The sequence below is a fragment of the Petaurus breviceps genome, unplaced genomic scaffold (genome assembly GCF_028583685.1).
Source record: "Petaurus breviceps papuanus isolate PSGF00001 unplaced genomic scaffold, PetGlider_PUasm1.0 174, whole genome shotgun sequence".
NCBI classification, from domain to species: domain Eukaryota; kingdom Metazoa; phylum Chordata; class Mammalia; order Diprotodontia; family Petauridae; genus Petaurus; species Petaurus breviceps.
The window spans coordinates 25,202,925-25,228,749 of record NW_027185761.1 but is presented as its reverse complement, the minus strand read 5'-3'; the positions used below and the strand labels follow the sequence as shown (position 1 = coordinate 25,228,749).

Here is a 25,825-nt window from a genome sequence, read left to right as displayed (position 1 = left end):
CTGAAAAATGACTCATCGACAACGAATCTGATCTCTAGTCATTGTTTCCCATGTAACTTTTGAATGGCCATATCCATAGAGACCTTCCTGCCTCAGGAGTCTCATGCTTGGGTCTATCCCTCTTTTGGGTTCAATGTTGGTTTTGTGAAGAAATTTATTCACAGACCTGGGATAAGGCAGGAAGGGGTGGTCTCATTCCTACAGCAACCACCAGAGAGAAGCAAAGACATTGACCACAGGTGGAATGAATCAGAGACTTTTGGACTTTGGTCTAACACTCAAAGAGAGGCCAGGATTGGGGAGTGATAAAGGTAGGAGCCAGAGTAGTCTGTTTCTAGGTAGAAAAGGCTGAGGAGAGAGGATGTCATTTAAATTTTCCTTAGTTTCTATTAACCTCATGGGCTTCCTTCCTTCTTTTTCTTCCTGGAGAGGGTTGCGACCTCATTCCTCTAGGGAATTTAGGCATAAAATGGAGCTGGGCAGGTTGAGAAGAGAAGAAGGCTACAGTGCTTCCACATGCTCTGAATCCCTTTTTTTTGAGTAGATGAATCACAGAAGGTGCAGTCCTTCCTCCAACCCCCACTTTAAATTCCTCTAGAAAGTACCCTGGGCTGGGAAAACATGAAAAATTTTCATTTCCATATTTGGATGTGTGTGTGTGTGTGTGTGTGTGTGTGTGTGTGTGTGTGTGTGTGATGGTCATCCTGTTCCTCTAATGCTTGAATGAGAAGAGCCTAAGGATTAGATTCTTATAACTTAGGTTATTTCAGTTTTATCTCTTTTTTTGGAAGCAGAATCATTGACAATTTGAAGACTATAAACTAGGAATTCTTAACTTTTTGTGTGTCTTCCTCCCCCCTGTGTATGTATGGAAGCCTGTGTATCTCTGTGTATCTACTTTCTATCAGAATAACGTTTTTAAATGTATAAGATAAAATACAAAATACAAAAGAAACCAATTAAATTGAAATACAGTTTTCAAACCAACAATACAAATACAAATAAGTACTTTATGTTAATATATGTTAATGTATGTAATATATATTAATAGGATTTTACTGAGCCAGTCTCTCACCTGAGAATGAGGAAAACAGGCCAGAGACAGAGTGCCAGTAATCAGGTAGCCATTTAATTACCGAGGAACAGATTCATGAATCAGGAATTCTCCTGATCAGAATTCCACCTGGTCGAAGAGAAGACCAAGATTACATACAGAAACCACAATGGGGAAGGAAGGGGGAAGGTGGGTTACAGGCCATGGGTCGAAGGGCTTTCCCAGGACCAGCTCACAAATCACAGTCACTAAGGTACAGGTGTCCTGAAGATCTGTGGGAATAGCATTCATTGTTCAGTTCTTTGGGGGTCGTGACTGAGAGGGTCACAGGATCAGAGTTCTGTGACAGGAAAAGATTCTCTTATCCTTGATTTGCTTCCCAAGGATGCCAGTGATTGTGAGCATTGTCAAAGGTGTGACTGATCATTTCAAACTGGGTTGTGAGCTCTGACTCACAAGCTAGAAGAAGCAGTTCTGAAAAACTTAATCTGTTAATATATTCATCACACATATCAATCATTATAAAAATCATAATCCCTTCCCACATACAAATTGTACAAATAAATAAACACAAATTATATATAAGGTGAATACAAAATAATTTCAGGGTGGGGGAGGAATACTAGCAACTGGGAAAGGAGAAAAGACCTCCCAGAGTAGATGACTCGGGAGCTGAGTCTTGAAAGGTGTAAAGAGGCCCCTGGATTTGTTGGTCAATCACTTTTCAGGCCTGTCTGACTCTTTGTGACCCCATTTGGGGGCTTTCTTGGCCTCATACTGGAGTGATTTTCTATTTCCATCTTTAGCATTTTACGGATGAGGAAACTGAGTCAAACAGGGTTCAGTGATTTGAGTACTTCATAAGAGGAGAGTGATTTCAGTTTCAAGAGGGGATTTTGACTGGATGACTCAGAAGGGATTTGTTTGGATTGTGGCCAGCAGGCTAGCAGCCAGGATTCTCTTAGGAAATTCTCAGGCCTTTCCTGATTCCTCTTTGTGTCATTAATTCCTCTTCTGATTGCATAACTCTTAACAAGAGTTTCCGGATTTCTTCTTCCTTTGGGGAGAAAAAACATTTCTTTCCAGAGGGTAAAATTTCATTCTAAGGGAACTTTTTCTCACTCTTAGCTAATTATAAGTGAGAGTAAAATAGTAATTTCTCTAGATTTTGGCAGAAAAATCTCTTAAAGATCATCTAGTCCAATCTCTTTATTTTATAGATGTTACTCCCTCCAGAGAGGGGAAGTCTCATACACACACACACACACACACACACACACACACACAATCACACAACTAGTAAATGGCAGAGCCTGGATTTGAACCCAGGCACCCTGATGCCCAAACTAGCTCATTCTGCTATCTCTCTTTCACTATGAAAAGCAAATGAAGATGATAATAATAGCTGATATTTCCACAACATTTTACAGACATAAATTTCCTTGTTCCTTAAAATGATCCTCTGGAATAGATAATATGAATATTATGTGTCCTGTTTTTTGAAGAAGAGATATCTGAGGCCCGGAAAGGTTAAAGTGATTTGCCCATGATGGGTCACCCAGAAGTATCAGAGGCTTGATTGGAACTCAGGCCTCTGATGACTTCAGGTCCACCCTTATGCCATAGTGCCAATCTCCATATTATAAATTCAGTTTTATATATATAAATATATATATATATATATATATATATATGTATGTATTTTTTTTCCTGGTTCTGTGGTTTCTCTTAGATAAGACCTCTTCTCTCTCTGAACCTCCCTTTATTTCAATTCAATGCATTTATCATTCAATCAGCTCAAGATGGTGAGGACTGTTGTTCCAGTGTGCTGACTCTTGGTGACTCCACTTGGGATTTCCTTGGCAAAGATACCAGAGTGTTTTGCCATTTCCTTCTCCATCTCATTTTACTGAGAAGAGAAAACTGAGGCCAGCAGGGTGAAGTGGCTTGCCCACGGTCATACAGCTAGTAAGTGTTAAAGGCTGAATTTGCACTCAGGTCTTCCTAACTCCAGGGTCTGTGCTCCATTCACTTCACCACCTCGCTGCCCCTAGCATGGATTAATGGAAACAAAAAAATTTCAGACTTGATGTTAACAGACCTGGGTCTGAATCCTGGGTTCAGACTCAATAGCCACATTTGGTAGGTCCCTTCATCCCTCATCTCTGAGCCTCAGTCTTGCCTCTGAAAAACAGTGAATAGTATTGGAATTCTCTTCCTCATAGGGTTGTTAACTATGAAGTCTATATAAGATGTCCCCAAACAACTTTGGGGATTTTTAATTTTTTCTTCTTTTAGCCCCAGCAGTAAATGAAATGTTTAGTGGTTGCAACTTGCATCCGTGGAAGGAGGAAGAACTCATGCTGATGAAATCATGGCTCTTTTCCAAGTTTCTGTGCTAACTACTAGCAAAAAGTGATACATAAGACGTAATCCTGTTCTCATGGAACTTATAGCCTAGTAGGCAGATACACTTAGACAAGCTCTATCAGTCAGTCAACAACCACTTATTAAGTGCTATGCACTGAGGATAATAATATAAACTAAGTACTGTAGAGATCAGTCAGTAAACATTAAGCTCCTACTATGTGCCAGGTGCCATACTAAGTGCCTTATGAGTATTATCACATTTAATTTTCACAATAACCGTATGAAGTAGGTGCTTTTATTATCTCCATTTTATGGTCGAGGAAATTGAGGCAAAGAGAGGTTAAGTGACCTCCCCAAAGAAAGGCAAAAGACAGTTCCTGCCCTCAAGGAGTTCATAGTGTAACAGGGGAGACAACATACAGACAACTATGTACAAATAAGGCATATATAGGATAAACTGGGGAAACCTCAGAGGGAAGGTGCTAACATTGAGGGGGATTGAGAAAGGCTTCTTATAGAAGGCAGTATTTTAACTGGGACTTGAGGAAGCAGGGGAAGCTGAAAGGTAGAGATGAGGTGGGAGAGAATTTCAGGCTTGGGTAAAAGTTTGGGGTTTTCTTGGCAGACGCTGGAGTGGTTTGTCATTTCTTTCACCAGCTCATTTTATAGATAAAGAGATTGAGGCAAACAGGGTTAAGTGACTTGCCAGGGGCACATAGCTATTAAGTGTCTGAGGCTAAATTTGAACTCAGGTCTCCCTGATTCCATCCTGGGCAGTCTAACCACTTTGCTATTTCCACCCCCCATTTTACAGTTGAGGAAACTGAGAAAGCTTATGGAAGCTAAGTGACTTGCCCAGGGTCACACAGCTAATAAGTGACTGAGGAAAGACTTGAACTTGGGTTTTACTGACTCCCTGAATAGGCAGCACCTTATTCATCAATCCACCTATATTCCTTGATGGAGGATTGTGTCTGAAGAGCAGCAAGGAGGCCATTGTCACTGGATTGCAGTGTATGAATGGATGAGTAAGGTGTCTGAAGACGGGAAAGGTAGAAGATGTGTAAATCAAATGTTAATCAAAGTACAAGGAAGGAAAGATCATTTCTGACCAGAGTGTCAGGGATGGACTGCATGGAGCGGGAGTCATTTGAGCTGAGTCTTGGTAGAATTCAAGTAAAAATGGGGAAGGGCATGAGCTCATCAGCATCACAGAGACTGTGTTGTTCTGTGGTTGGATGATCACATATGTCAAGTGTAGTACCTTCTCCAGCATGACTTCCCAACTGGGTCACCAGATAGATGGTGACTGATGACTTCTCCCCTCAGTGTACCAGGAGTAACCCCAGAGGCTAGAATTGGTTTCTCTAGTACTATCCTTCATAAGCTGCCATCCTGCTGGGATCTTGATCATTATCAGCCACCCAAGCCTAATTTTTATTTTCCTTTTGGAGGGCAATTGGGGTTAAGTAACTTGCCCGAGGTTACACAGCTAGTTTTTTTGTGTGGGTGTTCAGTGTCTGAGGCTGGAACTGAACGCTTCCAGCGCTTGACCGGCACTTTACTCACTGTGCCACCTAGCCTTCCCTAAGTCTAATTTTCTTTAAGAAAAAGGTATTTACCAGGTGGCGCAATGAGTAATAGCTCCGGCCCCAGCGTCGGGAGACCTGGAATTGGTTTTGGCCTCAGATACTCAGCACCCACACAAAAAAATAACTGGCCGTGTAACCTTGAGCAAGTTACTTAACCCCGAATGCTTTAAAAAAGAAAAAAAAGAAAAAAAAAAGGGTATTTACCAGTACCATATGGTAAGAGTCTGGGACATGCCCTCCCACAAGTACATATACAGTATGTAAGTGGTTTGTGGCCCTGTGGACTCAAACTTAGTTAACACCTGTGGCAAAGGAATAACTCACAGCTTCCAATTGGATGGAATCCTTTTCTCCTTTTCTGGGGTCCTAAGAAAGATCCCCAGAGGTGCAGTTCTGGGCTCCTGGGATGTGTGAATCCTGAAACTGCCTTTCCTCTGTGTGCCTTAGATATATCTCTGATTTAAATCAGCCCCTGGTGTTCTGGGGGCACTGCTAAGATAACATATGATAAGATACAGATAAGAAATCCAAATCTTATGACCTTTTGAAAATCACAAGGTCATGATCTAATCTAGGGAAGGGGGTGAGGGAAGAGAGAAACTTCATCTTCCCCTTTGTCCATTTGCTGCTATCTGGTTACAAAGCAAGGACTTGGCCTCCTCACAGATCTCTCAGAGCTTACCTGCCTTCCTGCTAGAATCCTCCTGAGGGAGCACAAATGCTGGGTATTCCTTGTTAGGCTATTATCATCAGTTCTGACCATGAAGACCCACTAGCTTTAGTAGTTCCGTGAAGGGGAAAACACCCTCTGTCAACAACCAGTATATCCTTGTTAAGGGTTCCAGCTACTGAGGGGAGGACTGGTCACTTGCCTGATCCGTTCAACACTAGGGACCAGTTTCTAGGAATCTCACACTCATTCTGGTACTTATGGACTTTACTTAACACCCGAGGGCTCTTGGGGGAAATGCTAAGTAAGTTCCCTTTAGTTCTCAGAGAGGCTGCTTTCTGGGTGACAGTGTGTAGTTTTAGTCTTGGAGTGTGGTCTTTGCATATGTATCCAATTTGTGTTTTTGCTCACCCTCATTTGGGAAGTTAAATATGTATAAAATGACAAATGTTGATGGGGCTGCAGAAAAACGGGCCCATTGATGCATGGTTGGTAGAGTGGAGAACTTGGTACAGCCATTCTGGAGAACAATCTGGAACCGTGCCCCGAAAGTCACTGAACTGTGTATATACCCTTTGGTCTAAAGAGTTTATCCCAGAGTTAAAAAAAAAATGATCCATATGTTAAAAAAATATATCAATAGCAGCTTTTTTTTTTTTTAAAGCAATTTGGTTAAGTAACTTGCTCAAGGTTACATGGCCAGGTGTTTCTGGGTGGGTGCTAAGTGTCTGAGGCCGGATTTGATCCCAGGTCATCCCAACTCTGGGGCCGGTGTTCTTACTCACTGTGCTACCTAGCCACCACAAATAGCAGCTTTTTTATTTTTGTAGTGGCAAAGAACTGGAAACTAAAGGTGTGCTCAAGTTGGGAAATAGTAAACAAATTATAGAATATTAATGTGATACAATACTGTTGTGCCATGAGAAATGAAGAAAGGGATAATTTCAGAGGAATCTCAAGACTTGTATAAACTGATGTAGAATGAAGTGAGCAAACCAAGAGAAAAATTTTTACAATAAAAACTGACTTTGTAAAGCAAACAGCTTTGAAAGACATAAGAACTCTGAACAATACAGTGACCAACTGTGACTCTAGAAGGATGAAGAGGAGGCCTGCTGCTGCCCACTTCCTGACAGAGAGAGTTGGACTCAGGATGCAGAATGAGACAGGCATTTTCAAACATGGCCAATATGGGAATTTGCTTTGCTTAACCCTGTGTATTTATTACAAGGGCTTTTTTTTTTTTCATATCTCTTTTTTTCTCTTAAGTTGCAAGGTGGGTGGGAGAGAGAGAAAAATAAATCCTTCTTAATTTTAAAATAAAACAAAAGATAAAAAAGCACATTAGACATAGAGTCCATGAATTTTAATTCTGTCTCTTTTACTAATTATCTGTGTATTGAGCAGTAATGGTAATAGCAGCTAACATTTATTTATACAGCACCTACTATGTGTCATTTACTTTACCAAACACCTCACAGATAAATGACCATAACTTCTCTCAGTCTCTCTTTTTTTTTTAAAGCAATCAAGGTTAAGTAACTTGCTCAAGGTTACACGGCCAGTTATTTCTGGTCTCAGTCTCTTTTTCTCTTTTTGCAAAGTGTGGACAATGTTATTTGCATTACAGGACTCACAGAGTTGTTGTGGGAAGCAAATGAATGTGGTGGAAAGAATACTAAAGGTTAGTTTGCTGTCCTGAAGGTGGCTGATGCTGGCCAGATCTATCAACAATTTAACCTTGGTCTCTAATACAGTTATTGGCCAATATTCTACTTGGCCTGATGACCTTCCCTTGCCAAAGCTTAGTGCCCAGGCATAGCCAGGATTTGTGACTATTGAGAATTGAGAGTTGGAATCAATCTTATTGCAGGATGAGACAGACAGGGTACTTTGGACCCATTGAGGTACTTTGGACTCATTGTTCCTGGGGTTTTTTCTTTTAGCAGAACCATGAGTCACCACTGGAAGTAAACTTGACCTCATTTTATCTGTCCTTTGTTGGCGGAAGGGAAGAGAAATATTGGACTAGGCAGGTTCCCCCAGGAATTTCCAAGCCTTTACCGCAAGGAAAAGCCTAGGAGGGAAGCTTTGAACTTTTGAGCTTTACACAATGGTAGTCACTACTCCCATCCTTTCTACCCAACACCCAGTTCTGGTTGTTGTCAATCCTGAATTGATTCTTTTATGATGTATCCACTGGGCCCTACAGCGAACAATAAAACCCACAAATAGTCAAACGCAGATGGACACGAGTACGCACCCCACACTCCCTACATACCTACACACTATACACAGTTACAGACAAATAGACACACAGAGATATCTAAAACATATCCAGTATAGAAGCACAGGCAAATACAGACTTGTGTATAGACACACAAGACACATACAGACACAATTACATACACACTCAAGACCAATATAAAGTTGCTGTCACACAGAACTCACAGACTTCAAACTAATAATAAGTAGTTAACTAACAATAACTGATACGCAGGTATCACTTTTTATAGTTTACAAAGTACTTTACATATGAATACCTTAGTCCTCATGTGTACTTCATACACACATGCACATATATAAGTAAAAAGCACTTTACATGCTAAACTTCTCATTTGACTCCAACGACAAACCTGTGAAGTGAGTGCTTCAGGTACTATTATTATTATTCCCATTTTACAGATGAGGAAACCGAGACCCATAGATATTAATTACATTGCCCAGGGTCCGACACTTGGAGCCAGCAGGCCTAAATTTGGATCCTGGCTCTGCCACTTACTAGGAATGTATGTGACCTTGGCCTAGTAATTTCTCTCAGCCTCACTTCCTCATCTGTAATGTGGAGGTGAAGATATTTAGGTAAATTTAGGTAAAAAAACAAATTTCACAACGCACCCTGTGCTTTTCCATGGCTGTGGCCCCAGACCTGAAATTTGTGCTTCTTTCCTCTTGGAATCCCTGGCCTTCTTTAGAAGTCAGCTCAAGTACCACCTTCTAACTTTATTGTTTATTTTAGATATTTTCTGAATGCACCTATATGCCAACCTGTTGTCTTTCCCTTTACAATTTACATTCTAATTGCTCCCGGAGTGCAGGGACTGCCCTTATGTCCTTGTATCCCCAGGACTTGGCATGGTGTTTAGGAAATGGTGATGGATGGTACAGAGTGCTTTCCCTACTTCCTATGAGGGGGGGGGCACTACAAGTATGATTATTCCCATTTTGAGATGAGCAAATAGTCCCAAAGAGGTGAAATGTGACCAGCTTGTGGTGATGCCTGGCAGTATGTGTCAGAGCCGGGACTGACACTCATGGCTCTGGATTCCGAGTCCAGTGGTTTTCCCATCATTCCTCATAGCCTCCAATGAAGGCCATGCCAGTTTGAGAAGGATTTCTCTTCCCATTCCCAGGACAGACTCATGCTGGGTCTTTGAATGGGTCACCTGACCTCTCTGGGAATTCATTTCTCATAAAATTCCTAACTGGAGGACTCAGGCTATCAGCCCTGTGACCTTGTTTGCTAGTTGCTGTGTAGTGAGTCTCACCCAGAAACCTTCATTCGGAAGCCAGAAATGAGCTTGCCCAGCTCAGGGACAGGCAGCAAGGAGGCCTGGCTTCTGGGGCCTAGGAGTTTTCTGCTCTAGGAAACCACTTTCGTTTCTAAGAGTCAATAATAGATCAAATCCTTCTTGGTCTTTTCATTAAAGCAGGTTCCCTAAGGATCCCTTTTGGCCAGGAAGCATTTACTCTGGCGAGTTCCTGAGTTCAAATCTGGATTTAGACACTTACTAGCTGTATGACCCTGGGCAAGTCACTTCACCCAGTTTACCTTACTTTCTTCATCTGTAAAATGAACTGATGGCAAACCACTCCAGCATCTGTGCCAAGAAAACTCCAGAATGGGGGTCATAAAGACACAACTTAAATGATTTAAGTACAACAACAAAAATTTTCTTTTGCAATTGTCTAGGATTGGAGGGGAGGAGCCCAAGATGGTGGCATAGAAGCAGGAAGACTCCCTGCGGTCCCCCCATAACCACCTCAAATACCTGTAAAAAATGACTCTAAACAAATTTTAGGGCTACAGAACCCACAAAGTGACAGAGAGAAATAAACCTCCCACTGAAGACAGCCTGGCAGGCCAGCAGGAAGGGGCCTTAGGAAACTTTTCTCAGTATGAGAAAAGTTGAAGGGAATATAAATATATATATATATATATGTATATATATATATATGTATACACACATACATACATATGTCTATATAGGAGGGTATATGGGTATATGAATACATATGTGAATATGTGTATATATGTTTACAGGTATACATAGAGGGCACAGGATCAATTGATAGGAAGGGATGATATTTAAAAGGTGAAATTAAGAGGTGAGAGGAATATAATGAGAGGAGATGGGGAGAGACAGATTGGGGTAAACTCTCATATAGAAGAGACAAGGGAAAATGGTTACAATGGAGGGGAAGAACAGGAAGGCAAAAGGGAATGGGTCAACCTTACTCTCATTGAATTTGGCTGAGGGAGGGAATGAAATACACACTAAATAGGGTATCTCACCCTACAGGAGAGTAGGGGGAAAAGGAATGGGGGGGGGATGATGGAGGGGAGGGCAGGTTGGGGAGGAGGGAAGTTGGAAGCACCCACTTTTGAAAAGGGACAGGGTCAAAGTAGAGAATAGAAGTGGGGGAGGGATAGAATGGAGGGAAATATAGTCAGTCATTCTTTCACAATATGTCCACTATGGAAATGTTTTATGTAACTACACATGTACAACCTATATTGAATTGCTTATCTTCCCAGTAAGGGTAGGTGATGAGGGAGGAAGGGAAAGAATCTGGAATCCAAAGTTTTAAAACCAAATGTTTAAAAAAATATTTATTATTATTATTATTATTGTGTTTTACATGCAACTGGGAAATAAGATATACAGGCACTGGGATATAGAGATCCATCTTGCCCTACTGGAAAGTCGGAGGGTGGATGGGGAAGGATATAGGAGAGAGCAGATTGGGGGAGGGGGTATACAGTGGGATCGCTGTTTTGGGATAGTGGGTAGGGGAAAGACGGGGAGAAAATTTGTAACTCAAAATCTTGTGGAAATGAATGATGTAAACTAAAAATCAACATAAAATCTAATTTAAAGAGAAAAAGATTTATATGAACTTAAACAAAATTGTCCAGGATTAAGATCCTTCACTAACTCAAACGCCTTCCCCAGTGTCTAGCATAGTGCTTTCTACGTAGTAGATGCTTAGTAAGTGTTTGGATGAATGAAGACAGAGATTTTACAGGCGGGTCGAGGCCAGACTCTGGAGCTCTTTCTTGCTGTCCATTGGCTCCATCTGTAAAATGGGTATAGATGTTTCTGTGTCTCTAAAGCTGCAGGGAACCTTAGGGGATTTCAAACACGGTTCTTAATTCATTTTTTTTTAAAGCTAAAGATTTTGAGACCGAGATGGACAGAGTGATTTGTCCAAAGTCATGTAGCCCTCTTTATTGGAGGCCAACTTCAGACTAGAATCAAGGGCTTCGGACTCCTTCTTTTCCCCAGAAGGCTAAGCTCAGCTTAGAATGAGAGCTGCCACAACTGTAATGTGTGCTTCTATCTGGAAACTTAATCATGTTCTTTAGCTTTAGGTGAGTAGTGCATGGAAATCCGATGTTAAAGGGACCTTGAGAGCCAGGGTGCCAAAAGGAGACCCACCCCCTGATTACTATCTGTGTGAGCCTCGAGTAGCGGCAATCCTGGACTAGACCTGATCAATGGATTCTAGCCTCAATGGAGTTTTCACAACAAAACGATAATAACAATAATAATATTTTCATGTATGATGTATAATATAATAATATGTAAAAATAATAGTGGCTTAATCTATAGTAATAATATATAGCACTTTAAGGTTTGCTAAGTGCCTATCAAAAGCACTTTGCAAAATCAGAGATCCCTAACATATTGAAGTAAAGGTACTTCAGAGACCCTCTTCAGGGGTGGGGAGCCTGCGGCCTCAGGGCCCTCTAGGCCCTCAAGTATAGCCCTTTGACTGAATACAAACCTCACAGAACAAATCCCCTTCATAAAAAGATTTGTTCTGTAAGACTTGTTCTCAGTCAAAAGGCAGCACCCAAGGACCTAGAAGGTCATGTGTGGCCTCTAGGCCGAAAGTTCCCCACCCCTGTGTCTAGTGTAGCTTCCTCATTTATGAGTGAGGAGACTAAGTCCCAGACAGGTGGTGACTCATTAACAAAGGGAGTTAGTGGCAAAGGTGGGATTAGAACTCAGTCTCCTGGGTCTTAGCGAGAGCAGTCTTTTCTCTGTATCATCTGGCTCCTCTTCACTGACATAATGAAAACCCTCTTCTCATTCTCTCCTGTTTCTAGGGGATGCAAATCCTGAAATTGCTAGTGCTTCTCATGTTCTTCCTGACCCTCTTTGCCCTGGGAGATCCTCTCTATCTTCATCAAGAAAACCAGAGCAAATCCAAGAACAAGGTCCTGCCGAGTCCTCAGGATTGACTCCCTTCTCTAGCTCAGGTATTTCCAGGAACAGTCTGTGGTGACCCAGAACAAAAGCAAGCCTTCTAGGGTATGGAGTCACTGATAGAATCAGCCATGCATTTCATAGTTACTGCTCTATAAAGCACTGGGTTAGAGCCTCTGCCTTACCCACGAATAGGAATGAGATTGGTGGTAATAACAATAATACTAAATTAGTAAATCGGGGCAATGCTATAGATATGTTGACCTATATGTTTAGCAAAGAATTTGACTAAACATCTTATGATACTCTTGTTGGGAAGCTAGGTGGCAAAGTGGAAAGAATGCTTGGCCAGGAGTCAGGAAGACTCCTCTTCCTGAGTTCAAATCTGGCCTCAGACACTTAACTAGCTGTGTGACCCTCGTCAAGTTCCTTAAGTCTATTTGCCTCAGTTTCCCCTTCTCTTAAAATGAACTGGAGAAGGAAATGGCAAATGACTCCAGTAGTTTTTATTTTGTTTTTGTTTTTTGCTTTTTGGAGGCCCCTGGGGTTAAGTGACTTAACCAAGGTCACAAGGCTAGTGTGTGTGTGTGTGTGTGTGTGTGTGTGTGTGTGTGTGTGTGTGTGTGTGAAGTGTCTGAGGCCAGATCCGAACCCAGGTCCTCCTGACTCCAAGGCCAGCGCTCTATTCACTGCACCACCTAGCCGCTCTGTCCAGTAGTTTTTCTAAGAAAACCCCAAATGGAGTCATGAAGAGTCAGACACGACCAAAAAAATGACCAAACAACTGAACTGATATTCTTGTGGGGAGTTAATGGTTCTATGGCAGCTCAGTGGAACAGTGGATAGAGCCTTGGCTCTGGCATCAAGACAATCCCTAAATGGTTAGAGAGGAATGTACTGGGGGAAAAAGGAAGGGAGAGGCAGGATTATGTCACATAAAAGAGGCAAGAAAAGCCTTTACAGAGGAGAGGAAGAGGAGGGAGGCCAGAGGGAGAGACTGAACTATGCTCATATCAGAACTGGCTCAAATAGGAATAATATACACACTCAGTTGGGTGTGGAATCTGTCTTACCCTACAGGAAAGCAGGAGAGGAAGGTGTGTATGGGGGTGGTGGTGATAGAAGGGAAGGCAGATTGGAGGGGGGTAGTCAGAAACAGAATACTTTTGAGGAGGGATAGAGTGAAAGGAGAGAGAGAATAGAGTAAACAGGGTGGGGAAATAGGATGGAGGGGAAATACAGTTAGCAATAGCAACTCTGAAAAAAAAATGTGAAGCAAGTTTTTCTGATAAAGGCCTCATTTCTCAAACATAAATAGAACTGAATCAAATTTATAAAAATAAGAACCATTCCCCAATTGATAAGTGATCAAAAGATATGATCAGGGTGGCTAGGTGGTGAAGTGAATAGAGCACTGTCCCTGGAGTCAGGAGGACCTCAGTTCAAATGAGGCCTCAGACACTTAACGCAAAAACTAGCTGTGTGACCTTGGGCAAGTCACTTAACCCTAATTGCCCTCCAAAAAGCAAAAAAAAAAAAAGATGATCAGTTTTCAGATGAAGTAATCAAAGCTGTCTATAGCCATGTGAAAAAATAACTTACTATTGATTGGAGAAATGCAAATTAAAACAATTCTGAGGTAATACCTTATGCCTCTTAGATTGGTTAATATAATAGAAAAGGTAAATGATAAATGTTGGAGGAGATTCCATTTCTGAATCATCTAATTGTATTTTTGTCTAGCCCACATAGCTTTATCTTTTTCATAAGAATAGCATAAGATAGAAGATGGTGGAGCAGAAATAGGACTTCATCAGGCCTCCTGCTTCCACCTCCTCCAATTCATGTAAAAGGTGACTCTGAACAAACTTTGGAGCTACAGAACCCACAAAATGACACAGAGAAGCTAACCTCCCAGTGAGGACAGCCCAGCAGGCCGGGAGGAAGTGGCCAGCGTGGCTTTTTGGGAGCTGAGCCCAGCCCTGCTGGAGCTGGAGGTTTTAGCCTCAAGGCGGCCACAACCAGCTTTCGGCTGGAGGGACCTCAGATCACCAGCAGCTGTGGTGGTTTCCAGAATTATCAACTCATAGATGCTAAGGACAAAGTGAGAGATCAGTGCAGTGTGGACTTTGTGAACCAGGAGTTCGGGAGTGTGGTCAGGCCTTTACCCCCTGGAGGGAGAAGCTGCTGAGGCGCTGCAGCTGCTGCCATGTGGTTGCTTCAGAGCTCCTAGTCTGCAGATTGTAGGGGGACCAAGCACCAGTCTGAGGGGTAATCGCTCTTGCTTTAACCTGCTTGAATCTGGATCACTGTCTAGGGTGGAGGTCCTGGGATGTGTGACCAGTTTGCCAGAGAGCATGTGGAGGCTTCAGAAAAGGCACCCAGCTAATAGCTCCAGCAGCTGAGAAAACCCCAGCCATCTGGGACAAAGCTCCCCTGTCTGGTAGCAGAGTGGCAAAAAGCTCAAAAGTCAAGTAATTAATTGAGTGGCAACATGAGCAAATGAGAGAAGCAAGGCAAGCACAGCAGTCCAACTCTGGATTCCTTTTTTGGGGATAAAAAGGATCAAGGCATGGAGCAGGAGGAAGACAAAGAAGTCAGAACTCCTGCACCAGAAGTTTCCAAGAAAAGAATAAGCTGCTTACAGGCCATAGAGGAGCTTAAGAAGGATTTTGAAAACCAAATAAGAGAAGTGGAGGAAAAATTGGGAAGAGAAATGAGAACGATGCAAGAAAATTATGAAATGAGTCAACAACCTGACTGAAGAAAATAACACCTTAAAAAATAGACTAACTCAAATGGCAAAGGAGGCTCAAAAAGCCAATGAGGAGAAGAATGCCTGAAGCCAAATTTGCCAGATGGAAAAAGCTCAAAAACTCACTGAAGAGAATCATTCCTTCAGAATTAGATTGGAGCAAATGGAAGCTAGTGAATTTATGAGAAATCAAGATGCTATTAAACAGATCCAAACAAATGAAAAAATAGAAGGCAATGTGAAATATCTCACTGAAAAAACCACTGACCTGGAAAATAGATCCAGGAGAGATAATTTAAAAATTATTGGATTACCTGAAAGCCATGATCAAAAAAAGAACCTAGAAATCATTCTCCAAGAAATTCTCAAGGAAAATTGCCCTGATGTTTTAGAACCAGAGGGCAAAATAGAGGTTGAAAGACTCCACCAATTGCCTCCTCAAAAAGATCCCAAAAAGAAAACTCCTAGGAATATTATAGCCAGGTTCCAGAGTTCCCAGATCAAGGAGAAAAATTACAGGCAGCCAGGAAGAAACAATTTGAATATTGTGGAAACACAATCAGGATAACACAGGATCTGGCAACTTCTACACTGAGGGATCGAAGGGCTTAGAATATGATATTCCGGAGGTCAGAGAAACTGGGATTAAAACCAAGAATCACCTACCCAGCAAAACTGAGTATCATGTTTCAGGGGAAAATATAGTCATTCAGTGGAATAGAGGACTTTCACACATTCTTGGTGAAAAAAACAGAGTTGAATAGAAAATTTGACATTCACATACAAGAAGCAAGAGAAGCATGAGAAGGTAAACAGGGAAAAGAAATCATAAGGAACTTATCAAAGTTGAACTACTTATATTCCTACATGGAAAAATGATAATTGTAACTTATGAAACTTTTCTCAGTATGAGAATAGTTGAAGGGAATAGAAATGTATATATATATATATTTATATATGTATACATACATATATATGTCTATATAGGAGGGTATATGGTCATATGAATAACATATGAGTATGTGTATATAGGTGTTCAGGTATACATAGACAGAGGGCACAGGACCAGTCGAATAGGAAGGGATGATACTTAAAAGGTGAAATTGAGAGGTGAGAGAGGAATATAATGAGAGGAGATGGGGAGAGACAGAATGGGGTAAACTATCTCATATAGAAGAGGCAAGGGAAAATGGTTACAATGGAGGGGAAGAACAGGATGGCAAAAGAGAATGAGTCAACCCTATTCCCATTGAATTTGGCATAGGGAGGGAATGACATACACACTAAATAGGGTATCTCACCCTCCAGGAGAGTAGGGGGGAAGGGGATGAGACGTAAGATGATGAAAAGGAGGGCAGGCAGCGGGGAGGGAAGTTGGAAGCATCCACTTTTGAAAAGGGACAGGATCAAAGTAGAAAATAGAACAAGTGGGGGGTGGGATTGAATAGAGGGAAATATAGTCATTCTTTCACAATATATCCACTATGGGAATGTTTTACATAGCTATACATGTACAACCTATATTGACTTGCTTATCTTCCCTGTAAAGGTGGGTGATGAGAGAGGTAGGGAAAGAATCTGGAATTCAAAGGTTCAAAATCAAATGTTTAAAAAATATTTATTATTATTTTACATGTAACTGGGAAATTAGATATACAGGCACTGGGCCATAGAGATACACCATGACCTACTGGAAAGTCGGAGTGGGGATGGGGAGAGAGCAGATTGGAGGAGGGGATATTCAGTGGGATCGCTGTTTTGGGGTGATGGGTAGGGGAAAAATGAGGAGAAAATTTGTAACTCAAAATCTTGTAGAAATGAATGATGTAAACTAAGAAAAAACCTACAAAAAAAAAGAATAGCATGAGATGCTTTATCAAATGTTTGGCTAAAATGTAAATGATGTTTGTAGCATTTTATGTCTAGGTAAGTTATATCTATATCATTGCCCTGATTTACCAGCTTAGTAATTGGGGCGGAAAAAGGGTCAGCAAGACCTGTTTTTGTAGAAACCATGCTTTTTAAAAAAAATATCCATTTTCTTTCTTAGTGGTTCCCTTTAATAATAGTTTCTAGAATTTTTGCCAGGGATAGACATCAAGCTCACAGGTTTATAGTTTGGTGGTTCCATTATCTTTTAGGGTTTTTTTTTGTTTTTGCTTTTTGGCAGACAGTTGGGTTTAAGTGACTTGCCCAAAGTCACATGGCTAGTAAGTTTGTCAAGTGTCTGAGGCTGGATTTGAATTCAGGTCCTCCTGACTCTAAGGCTGGTGCTGTATTCGCAGTGCCACCTAGCTGCCTCCTATCTTTTAGTTTTAATTTGGAAAATGTGAATAATAGTTATTTCTGATTAAGGGGAGAGGAATCTAGGGAAAGGCATGGATGGTATTTGAGCTTGTCATTGAAATGTGGACAGAGTTTCAGAGAGCAAAGGCATCTAGAAACAGAGAATGACATGAACAAAGACACAGAGTTAGGAAATGTGGGGGCACATTCAAAGGGTGGGGAGTGGTCCAGTTGAGTTAGATTGTTGAGTATGTCAAGGAGAATATTGGGAGATAAGTCAGGGAAGATAAATTGGAGCCAGATTGTGTAGGACCTTAAATACTATGCTACTAAGTTTGGACTTTGCCCAGTAGGCAATGGGGAGCCAGTGATGTTTTTCGATCAATAGAATGATGAGAACTCTATTGAGGAAATGGTTTTGGCAGTCACATGTAGACCAGATAAGAGAAGGGTGAGATTAGATATAGGGATACCAGGTAGGAGGTTATTAAAATAACTCCATTTAGAGTCATAGAGGGCCCCTCCCAAGGTGATTGCAGTAGAGTCAAAAGGAAGACACAGATAGGGGAAATTTTTCAGAGATAGAATGGACAATATTTGCCAACTGAGATGATCAGGAGGAGTCAGAGATGTAAAATTTTGAACTTGGATAACTGGGAAAATGGTGGTGCTGTTAATGACAATGGGAAGGCTGAAGGAAGAACATGTTTTTTGGGAGGCAGATGATGTGTTCAACCTTTGGTGTGTTGAGTTTAAGGTTCTGGCAGGTCATCCAAGTAGAAATGTTAAATGTATAAGTGGAAATAAAGGTTCAAAGTTCAAGCTAGAAGTTGGAGTTGAAGGTATAGATTTGGAGGTCTCCAGAAGCCATTGGGAGTGGTTGTGATAGCCAAAACATAATGTACTGAGGAAAAAGAAAAGAAACCTTAATACAGAACCTTGAGAATCACCTACATATAGTCATGTGGAGCTGGAAAGGGAGCTTGCAAATAAAAGAGGAATGGTCAGAGAGGAAGGAGGAGAACCAGAAAAGTGCAGTATCATGGAAGGCAAGGGAGAATAGTTCTAGTGTCAGAAATTGCAGGAAAAAAAAGTCAAGGAAGATTAAGATTGAGAAAAAACCATTGGACTTTGTGATTAGGAGTCATTAGGGACCTTTGAGAGCGAAAATTCAGTAAAGTAGGTAGGGGTAGAGGGAATAGATAAGAACTCATAGGACCTTGAGTTAGTCTTTAGTGGTATTTTTTTTTGAGGGGGGAAGGTAAGGCAGTTGGAGTTAAGTGACTTGCCCAGGGTCACACAGCTAGTAAGTGTGTCATGTGTCTGAGGCTGTTGAGTTAGTCTTAAAATCCTATTGGCCATTGGATGGGCCATTGGATAGAGTGTTTCCCCTTGACAAATCCAATTCCATGTTCTAATATGAATAAATATGATTGATGCAGTCATATTTCATGCATTTTCTATTTCAGGGCCATGTCCAAGTGGATCCACAAACCAAGCCCTACAATTGCCTTTCATTGAAGAGGACCTCTATCGTTCCTTAAAAACAAATTCTTTTACTTCATCAGATATGAAGGTAAAATTCCATCTGCTGCCATTGAAACTCTAGGTAGCAGTTTTCACAGCTAAAGTCATTTGTTGTTTCTCCCCACCAGAAACATTATTCTTGAAAAATTTCACTCAGCTTGGCTTGAATTAGTGAGAAGTCTGAGTCATAGAATCTTTTTTTAAAGAAATCAATTTTGAGTATTTGTAAGTATATCACTAAATTAAGGTGAACCAAATGGAGGCCTTTCTCTACTTTGATACCCAGATAAGAACCCATTTTTCAAATGTTTCAGGCATGACCAACTCTTCATTACTGCATTTGAAGTTTTCTTGACCAAGACACTGGAGTGGTTTGCCATTTCTTTCTCCAACTTATTTTACAGATGAGGAAACTGAGGCCATCAGGGTTAAGTGACTTGCTCAGGGTCACACAGCTATTGAATATTTGAGGTCAGATTTGAACTCAGGAAGATCGATCTTTCTGACTTAAGTCTTGGCAATCTATCCACTGCACCATGAGGCTGCCCTTAAGAACATTATCATAATTGATTATTCATTTAAACTCTAAGAATACCACGAGGTGACTATGATTAGGGTGCTTCATCCTAGTATGAAGAATAGGGCTTTATGATCTGCTTATCTCTTTTCTTTGGGTTCATGGAATTGCCACATCTACATTCCTCAGCCAAAAGCACTTGTGAGTCTAAATGGTGAGAGCCTTTACTGGACAGAAATGGAGGTGATCAAGGCCACCAATGGATTTAGCCAAGATAACAAAATCAGTGAAGGGAATTTTTCTGATGTCTATAAAGGGCAACGACACAACATGCTGTATGCCTTTAAGAAGCTTCAAAAGGTAAGTCTTTGTCTGCCTGATTGCTACATAGGGCAGCACTGAAACAGGGAGGGGTGGGCAAGATGGCATTCAACTGTGGAGGTGCATGTGGAGAAGACCACTTTTAAAAGGATTTTCACATAAATTTGTTTTCAACAGATGAGGTGCCCAAGAGACATATCCATTAAGAGTTTCTTCCACATGGAAGTCCAGATTTGTCTTAGGTAAGTGTTTGGTTGGAAATAACTTCAATTAAAATTGTGTATCCACGGTAAAGTCCTAGAGGAGACAAGTATAAACATCATCTTATCTGACCCCTTTATCTTACAAGTGAAGAAACTGAGTATTAGAAGAGAAAGTGGTTTGTCCATGGGACTGGAACACAGGTCTCTTGAATCCCAGTCCTATACTCTTTCCCATGGTATCATGCTGCCAAATCATTCAATCCAAATACTCCAAAAAATATTAAGTTTTACAGCCCTCCATTGGTGAATGTTGCTATAATGTAATTGTAATCAATTTTAAAATTAATCTTAAAAATTAAGGACCCTATAAATTTGAATGATACTTAAATGTAATTCTAGACTTTTCATCTGAGGATTTTAAAACTATTCGCCAGAATTTTTATTTTATGTAGCTACTTATAGTATTAGTCCCATTTTACAGAGAGGAAGACCAAAACATAGGAAAGCCCAGTAACTTGTGCTTGTAACAGTGATATCACAGTAACTCTTTTGAAGTTAGACAGGCGACTAGGAATAAAACTTGGCTGTATTGATGCCTAGCTGAGAGTGAATCCACCATTAAGACAGAATTTAAGGGTTGGAAGGAATTTTAGAAACAATAACAATTGGAGCAGGGCATGGAATCAGGAGGATGTATTCATAATCTGCCTTTGGCATTCACTGACCATGTGGCTTTGGGCAATTTCCTTCATTTCTCAGAGCCTCAGTTTTCTCATGTGTCAAATGGGTATAATATCTGTAGTACTTACATCATGGGGTCATTGGGAAGTTTAAATGAGATAGCCGTAAAGTACTTTACAAACCTTAAAGTGACATATCAACATCAATGATTAAAAGTATTATATAAATGTCAACTATTATTAAGTAAGAGGTCAGCAGCAAACAAGGGTAGATTTAGATTTGATCTAAGGAAAACTTCCTGACAACAAGAATTATCCAGAGGAAAGATGGCCTTCCTTGGGAGGTCATGGGTTCTTGTCATTGGAGGTCTTCAAGCTATGCCCAGGTGACTACTTCTCGGGCATGGTGGAAATCCTTTTTTTTTCTTTTATGTATAGGTTGGACTAGATGGGCCCTGAGGGCCCCTTCACCTCTGAGATTCTAATGGAATGGACATTAAAGAACTCATCTCCTCTCATTTTTCACACATGAAATTGTGCTTGTTTCTAGGTGTTCCCATCAAAACATCTTACCCTTGCTTGGTTTCTGTACTGGGGAAGTGTTTCACAGCCTGATACACCCTTACATGCCCAATGGCTCTGTTGAGGACAGACTCCGATGCCAAGTAAGGGCCTCTGGATGCCACTGTGTTCTAGTGCTAAGTCCACAGTTTTGTGTACATTGTTTCCCCATCATTGTTCGATTTTTATTTTGCCTCTTAAGGAAGTGTTCAGAACATTATACACCAAACATCATACGCATGCTTTCCATTCACTCTTGTTGCCATCTATGGATCCTCGCTGGGTTGTGTTGTGATCTTTATTGTGGAAGGAATACATCCATAAATGAGAACATTGGAAGACACTGTCATTCAATGACACAGGCTCCATGAGAAGTATCCTAGTGGAGGGGAAAAAGCAGATATTTGTTAAACTGGGATAACTTTATCATACTGAGCTCTTCTTTGTAACAATATGCATTGTGGTTGGCTTTTATCTGCATTTATCTCATGTAGGAATCTGTTCACTGAGCTGGCCCTTGAAGTTTACTGATGCATTGGAAGGTACACTGGACCAAGAGATCTTCCTTTGAGTCTCAGCTCTGCATTTAACTAGCCGTTTGACTTGAGGCAAATTATTTCCCTGGGGGGGGAGAGAAATCTTCCCCCTTTCTTCCTCTCAACCACCTTTTCTGTAAGATGAAGGGGTTGGGTTAGATAATTTTCTTTTTTTCTCCAATATATTTTTATTTCATTAAATATTTCTCAATTACATGTAGAATTTTTAAAATATTCATTAAAACATTTTTTTTGAGTTCCAAACTCTTCCTTCCCCTCTCTTTGGCAAGAGGGGAAGCAATTTTGGCAAGTGATTTGATATAGGTTATACATGTGCAGTCATGTAAAACATTTCCATATTAGCCTTGTTGCAAAAGAAAACACAGATCAAAAGAAGAAAAACCCAAGAAAAATAAAGAAAGCAAAAAAAAAATATGCTTTGATCTGTATTCATAGTCCATCAATTCGTTCTCGGGAAGTGGAGAACATTTTTCATTATGAGTCCTTCAGAATTGTCTTGGATCATTGCATTACCAAGAATAACTAAGTCTTTCACAGTTGATCATTATTACAATGTTGCTTTTTCATATATAATGATCTCCTGGTTCTTCTCACTTCACTTTGCATCAGTTCATATAAGTCTTGGGCTAGATAATTTCTAAAGTCACTTCTAGCGCTGATGTCTGTGTTACAAGGTCTTGAGCAGCACTAACATTCTATGTTCTAATAGTCCAGGTTTTAAGGTCTCTTTCAACCCAGATATTTTAAAGTTTCCTTCTGACTCACATTTTTTATGTTTTATGGGTCTTGTATATCCAACATTCTGTGATACTGTGATATCACTGTTTACAACAGTGCTGGTATTTTTGGAGAGGGGAGTCTCATACATATTTAATTTAATTTAATAGACATTGATTAAGTGCCTACTGTGTAAGAGGCACAGAATGCAGGATTCTATATAATTGAGTGACTCTATAGTAAGTGAAGACCCCAGGAAAAAATTATGGCTATGTGAACTAAGGGGCTGGCAGTGAAAAAAACATGTAGGTCATAGGGAAGGTAATAATCCATGTGCCAGGCACTGTGATAAGTGCTTTTATATATATTATCTCATTTGATTCTCACAAACCTGTGAGGTACTTGCTCTTACGATCCCTATTTTTCAGTTGAGGAAACAGACAGACAGAGGTTAAGTGTTTTGCCCAGGGAGGAGGTGCCTGAGGCTGGATTTGAACTCACGTCTTCTTGACTCCAGGCTCAGCACTCTATCCACTGCACCACCTAGCTGCCTTTGATGCTATGAAGGGGACTAAAGAAAGGATGCTGTCTTGTGGGTTTTACTTTCATTGAATAAGTTATTTTGACTTTATAAATACCCAAATTAACTATAAAGGATATATGAAGAAAGACGTTATCTGCATCTGTAGCGGCCACGTTGGCATGCCCAGGATGGCTGCTAGCACAGGTTCTTGGATCTGCTTTACTAGTAAAGGTGGCTGTTTAAGGGGTCAACAATCTTTTTTAATTACATTTACTAGTTCAGGGGAAAAGTCGGCACCCTGAACTTCAGAGAAAATACAGAGAAAAATACAAGCAGAGAAATAAAGACCAACAGACAGGGCTCTGACTGCCTGAATCAGCTATACACTTTATATACATCCCTGGATCGAGAAAGCCTTTACATCTGAGCAGTGGGGGAGCTCTGAACATATGGTCACTCAGAATCTGGACCAAGGAATTGTAAGATCCTTCTCCTAAGCAAGCCCCCAAAGCAAATACCAACTCAGAGTGTATATACACTTCTCAGAGCCAGAAGACATCACAACCCTCCTGACTCTGCCTAATTAGGAATTAGCAAAAGGTGTGGAAAGCCTTCCTATAAGCAAGCTTCTCCTAAGCAAGCTTCCCTTAATGGACTCCATATAAAACCTGTTAATGGTTGGGGAAGATCTTATATCTCCTTATCATTACATCATCCAGAGAAAGAACTGATAAACAGAAATATGCATAGAAAAATTTTACATATATATTCCTATTTGTATCTAATGGTAACCATCTCTAGAGTGGGAGATGAGGGGCTGGGGGGAAGAAAAAAAGAATTTACATGATAATTTTGTTGCATGTTTGAAAGGAATAGCAAGTTGTGCATGGTGGATATAGAGTTTCATGTGCAATCATCTGTTTTATTACTATATTGTGGAAATGCTTGTTTTGTTGCATAAATTAAAAATAAAATTTACTTTCCAGTTAAAGCTAAAAGGCCAGAAGTAACTGATGTTCTTATCTTCTTCCTTTAGGACAATACTGATCCCCTGACCTGGGAACAACGGATTAGCATTTCCTTAGGATTTCTTGGGGCCGTAGAATACTTACATGGTCTCAAGATTATTCATGGTAATATCAAAAGGTGAGAACAGGACAGGACAGGATGGATTAGTCACTGTTCCTGAATCCTTTCATTTGGGGAAAAAGCAGTTTTGGGGAGGGGGGCAGTGGAATAGAGGATAATTATGTTGTACATGTGTATGCAGAGAATCCCACCAGCATCCCAATAAATGCTGGGGGAAAGTCAGACCAAGGGAAAGGGGTGCTCTGGTTACAAGCCAGCCAAGGGAACAGGGTCACAGAGGCTGGTGGAGTTCTTCAAGACAAGGCAGCAATTTTTGGACTACTGGAGGGTTTACAAGAAGAGGAAGCAAGTTTGCCTCCTATATGCTGGTACCCTGGAATAAAGCCCTCATTCCCTTGTCCTGGTTATGGCTCTAGGTGCCCTTCTCTTTTCCTCTGTTAGGATAAAAGATGAGGAAATTGAGGCTTAGGTAGGGTAAAGAAAATTGCCCAAGTCCACACAGGTAATAAATAAATAGCAAAGTCATGATTAGAATATATGTCCCTTGGGGGACACATCTACTGATATTTTCATGATATCACACTGCCTCCCACCGAGCTGAGAGCAAGACCCTTGTCTCCTTTATCCTCTGCTTCTGATTGGGTTAGATGATCTCCAAGGTTCTTTCCTGTTCTGACATTCAACAAATTAGTAAAATGGGAGAATATAATACTTATTATTATTATGACCTCATGGGGTTATTGTGAGGATAACAGAGTTAGACTCTGAGGCCACAACCAAGGAATCCCAACAAAATTGATCGTAGCTTATAGAACTCAGGCTACTCCAAATTTTGACCCTATCTAAAAAATATTTATTTTTAGTTTTCAACGTTCATTTCTATAGTATTTTGAGTTCTAATTTGTTCCCCCTCCCTCCCCAAGACAACATGCAATCTGATATAGGCTATCAGTGTACAATCGTATTAAACACATTTCCACATTAGACATGTTGTAAAAGAAGAATCAGAACAAAAGGGGAAAACTGAGAAAGAAAAAACAAAAAACAAAAAAAGAGAGAAAAATAGTCTGCTTTGATCTGCATTCAGACTCCATAGTTCTTTCTCTGGATGTGGATAGCATTTTCCATCATGGGTCTTTTGGAATTGTCTTAGATCATTGAATTGCTGAAAAAAAGCCAAGTTTATCAAAGTCGGTCATTGTACAATGTTGCTGGTACTGTGTACCCCATTTGTTTCTTGGTGCCCTTTTCTTCCCAGCTCAGAAGGATAACATGTTGCCTCTCCTTGATCTCCTACAGCTCCAATATTCTGTTGGAAAGAAACTTCACCCCAAAGCTTGCACACCCCAGAGTTAGATTATCCTCTGATGATAAAAAATCCTCCTATACCATGATGAACACCCAGCTTTTTCAGGCATTGGCTGCATACGTCCCAGAAGATTTCATCAGAGTGGGCCAGCTCACAGAAAGAGTTGACATCTTTAGCTGTGGAATAGTAAGTTTTCCATTCTTTGCAGGAATGGTTCCTAAGTGTCTAAGTTTCTTTCTCTTGTCTCCCTTGTGAGTATGGCAGAATGGGTAGTGCACTAGGTTTGGCATCACAGAGAACTGCATTCAAATCTTACCTCTGACATTGATTAGCTTTGTTATTGATAAAGTTACATAACATTTTTGTACCTCATGCAACTTAATAAATCATAGATTCTTTCCTGGGTGGAAAGAATGGGGATGACAAGAAAATGATCAACAAGACTGATAGCTCTTTCTCAATTCTATGGATATTAATGTATGGCTATGCTTAGTGGGTGTGAAGAAGTTACCCATAAAAAGGGTTAGGGTTGCTCTGGAGACCCCAAAATACCAACACGCCAAATACTGCCAAATGAATTCGACTCAAGTCTTCTCA

At 40.6% G+C, this 25,825-nt stretch overlaps 2 protein-coding genes across 6 annotated transcripts in view; one reads left to right on the top strand and one right to left on the bottom strand.

Annotated features, from left to right (window-relative positions):
• The window catches only part of IRAK2 (interleukin 1 receptor associated kinase 2), a 59,507-nt gene that overhangs the window by 25,854 nt on the left and 7,828 nt on the right, over positions 1-25,825 (top strand). For all 4 annotated transcript variants that reach the window (XM_069083980.1, XM_069083979.1, XM_069083982.1 and 1 more), the window contains 7 exons: positions 12,084-12,236; positions 18,694-18,800; positions 19,458-19,628; positions 19,767-19,831; positions 21,023-21,137; positions 23,867-23,976; positions 25,219-25,414. In XM_069083980.1, coding sequence (XP_068940081.1) covers positions 12,084-12,236; positions 18,694-18,800; positions 19,458-19,628; positions 19,767-19,831; positions 21,023-21,137; positions 23,867-23,976; positions 25,219-25,414 — 917 coding nt within the window. The remainder of the gene's footprint in view (positions 1-12,083; positions 12,237-18,693; positions 18,801-19,457; positions 19,629-19,766; positions 19,832-21,022; positions 21,138-23,866; positions 23,977-25,218; positions 25,415-25,825) is intronic.
• Positions 1-25,825, bottom strand: part of RPUSD3 (RNA pseudouridine synthase D3) — a 320,316-nt gene that overhangs the window by 291,205 nt on the left and 3,286 nt on the right. The gene's annotated exons all lie outside the window — the stretch shown is intronic.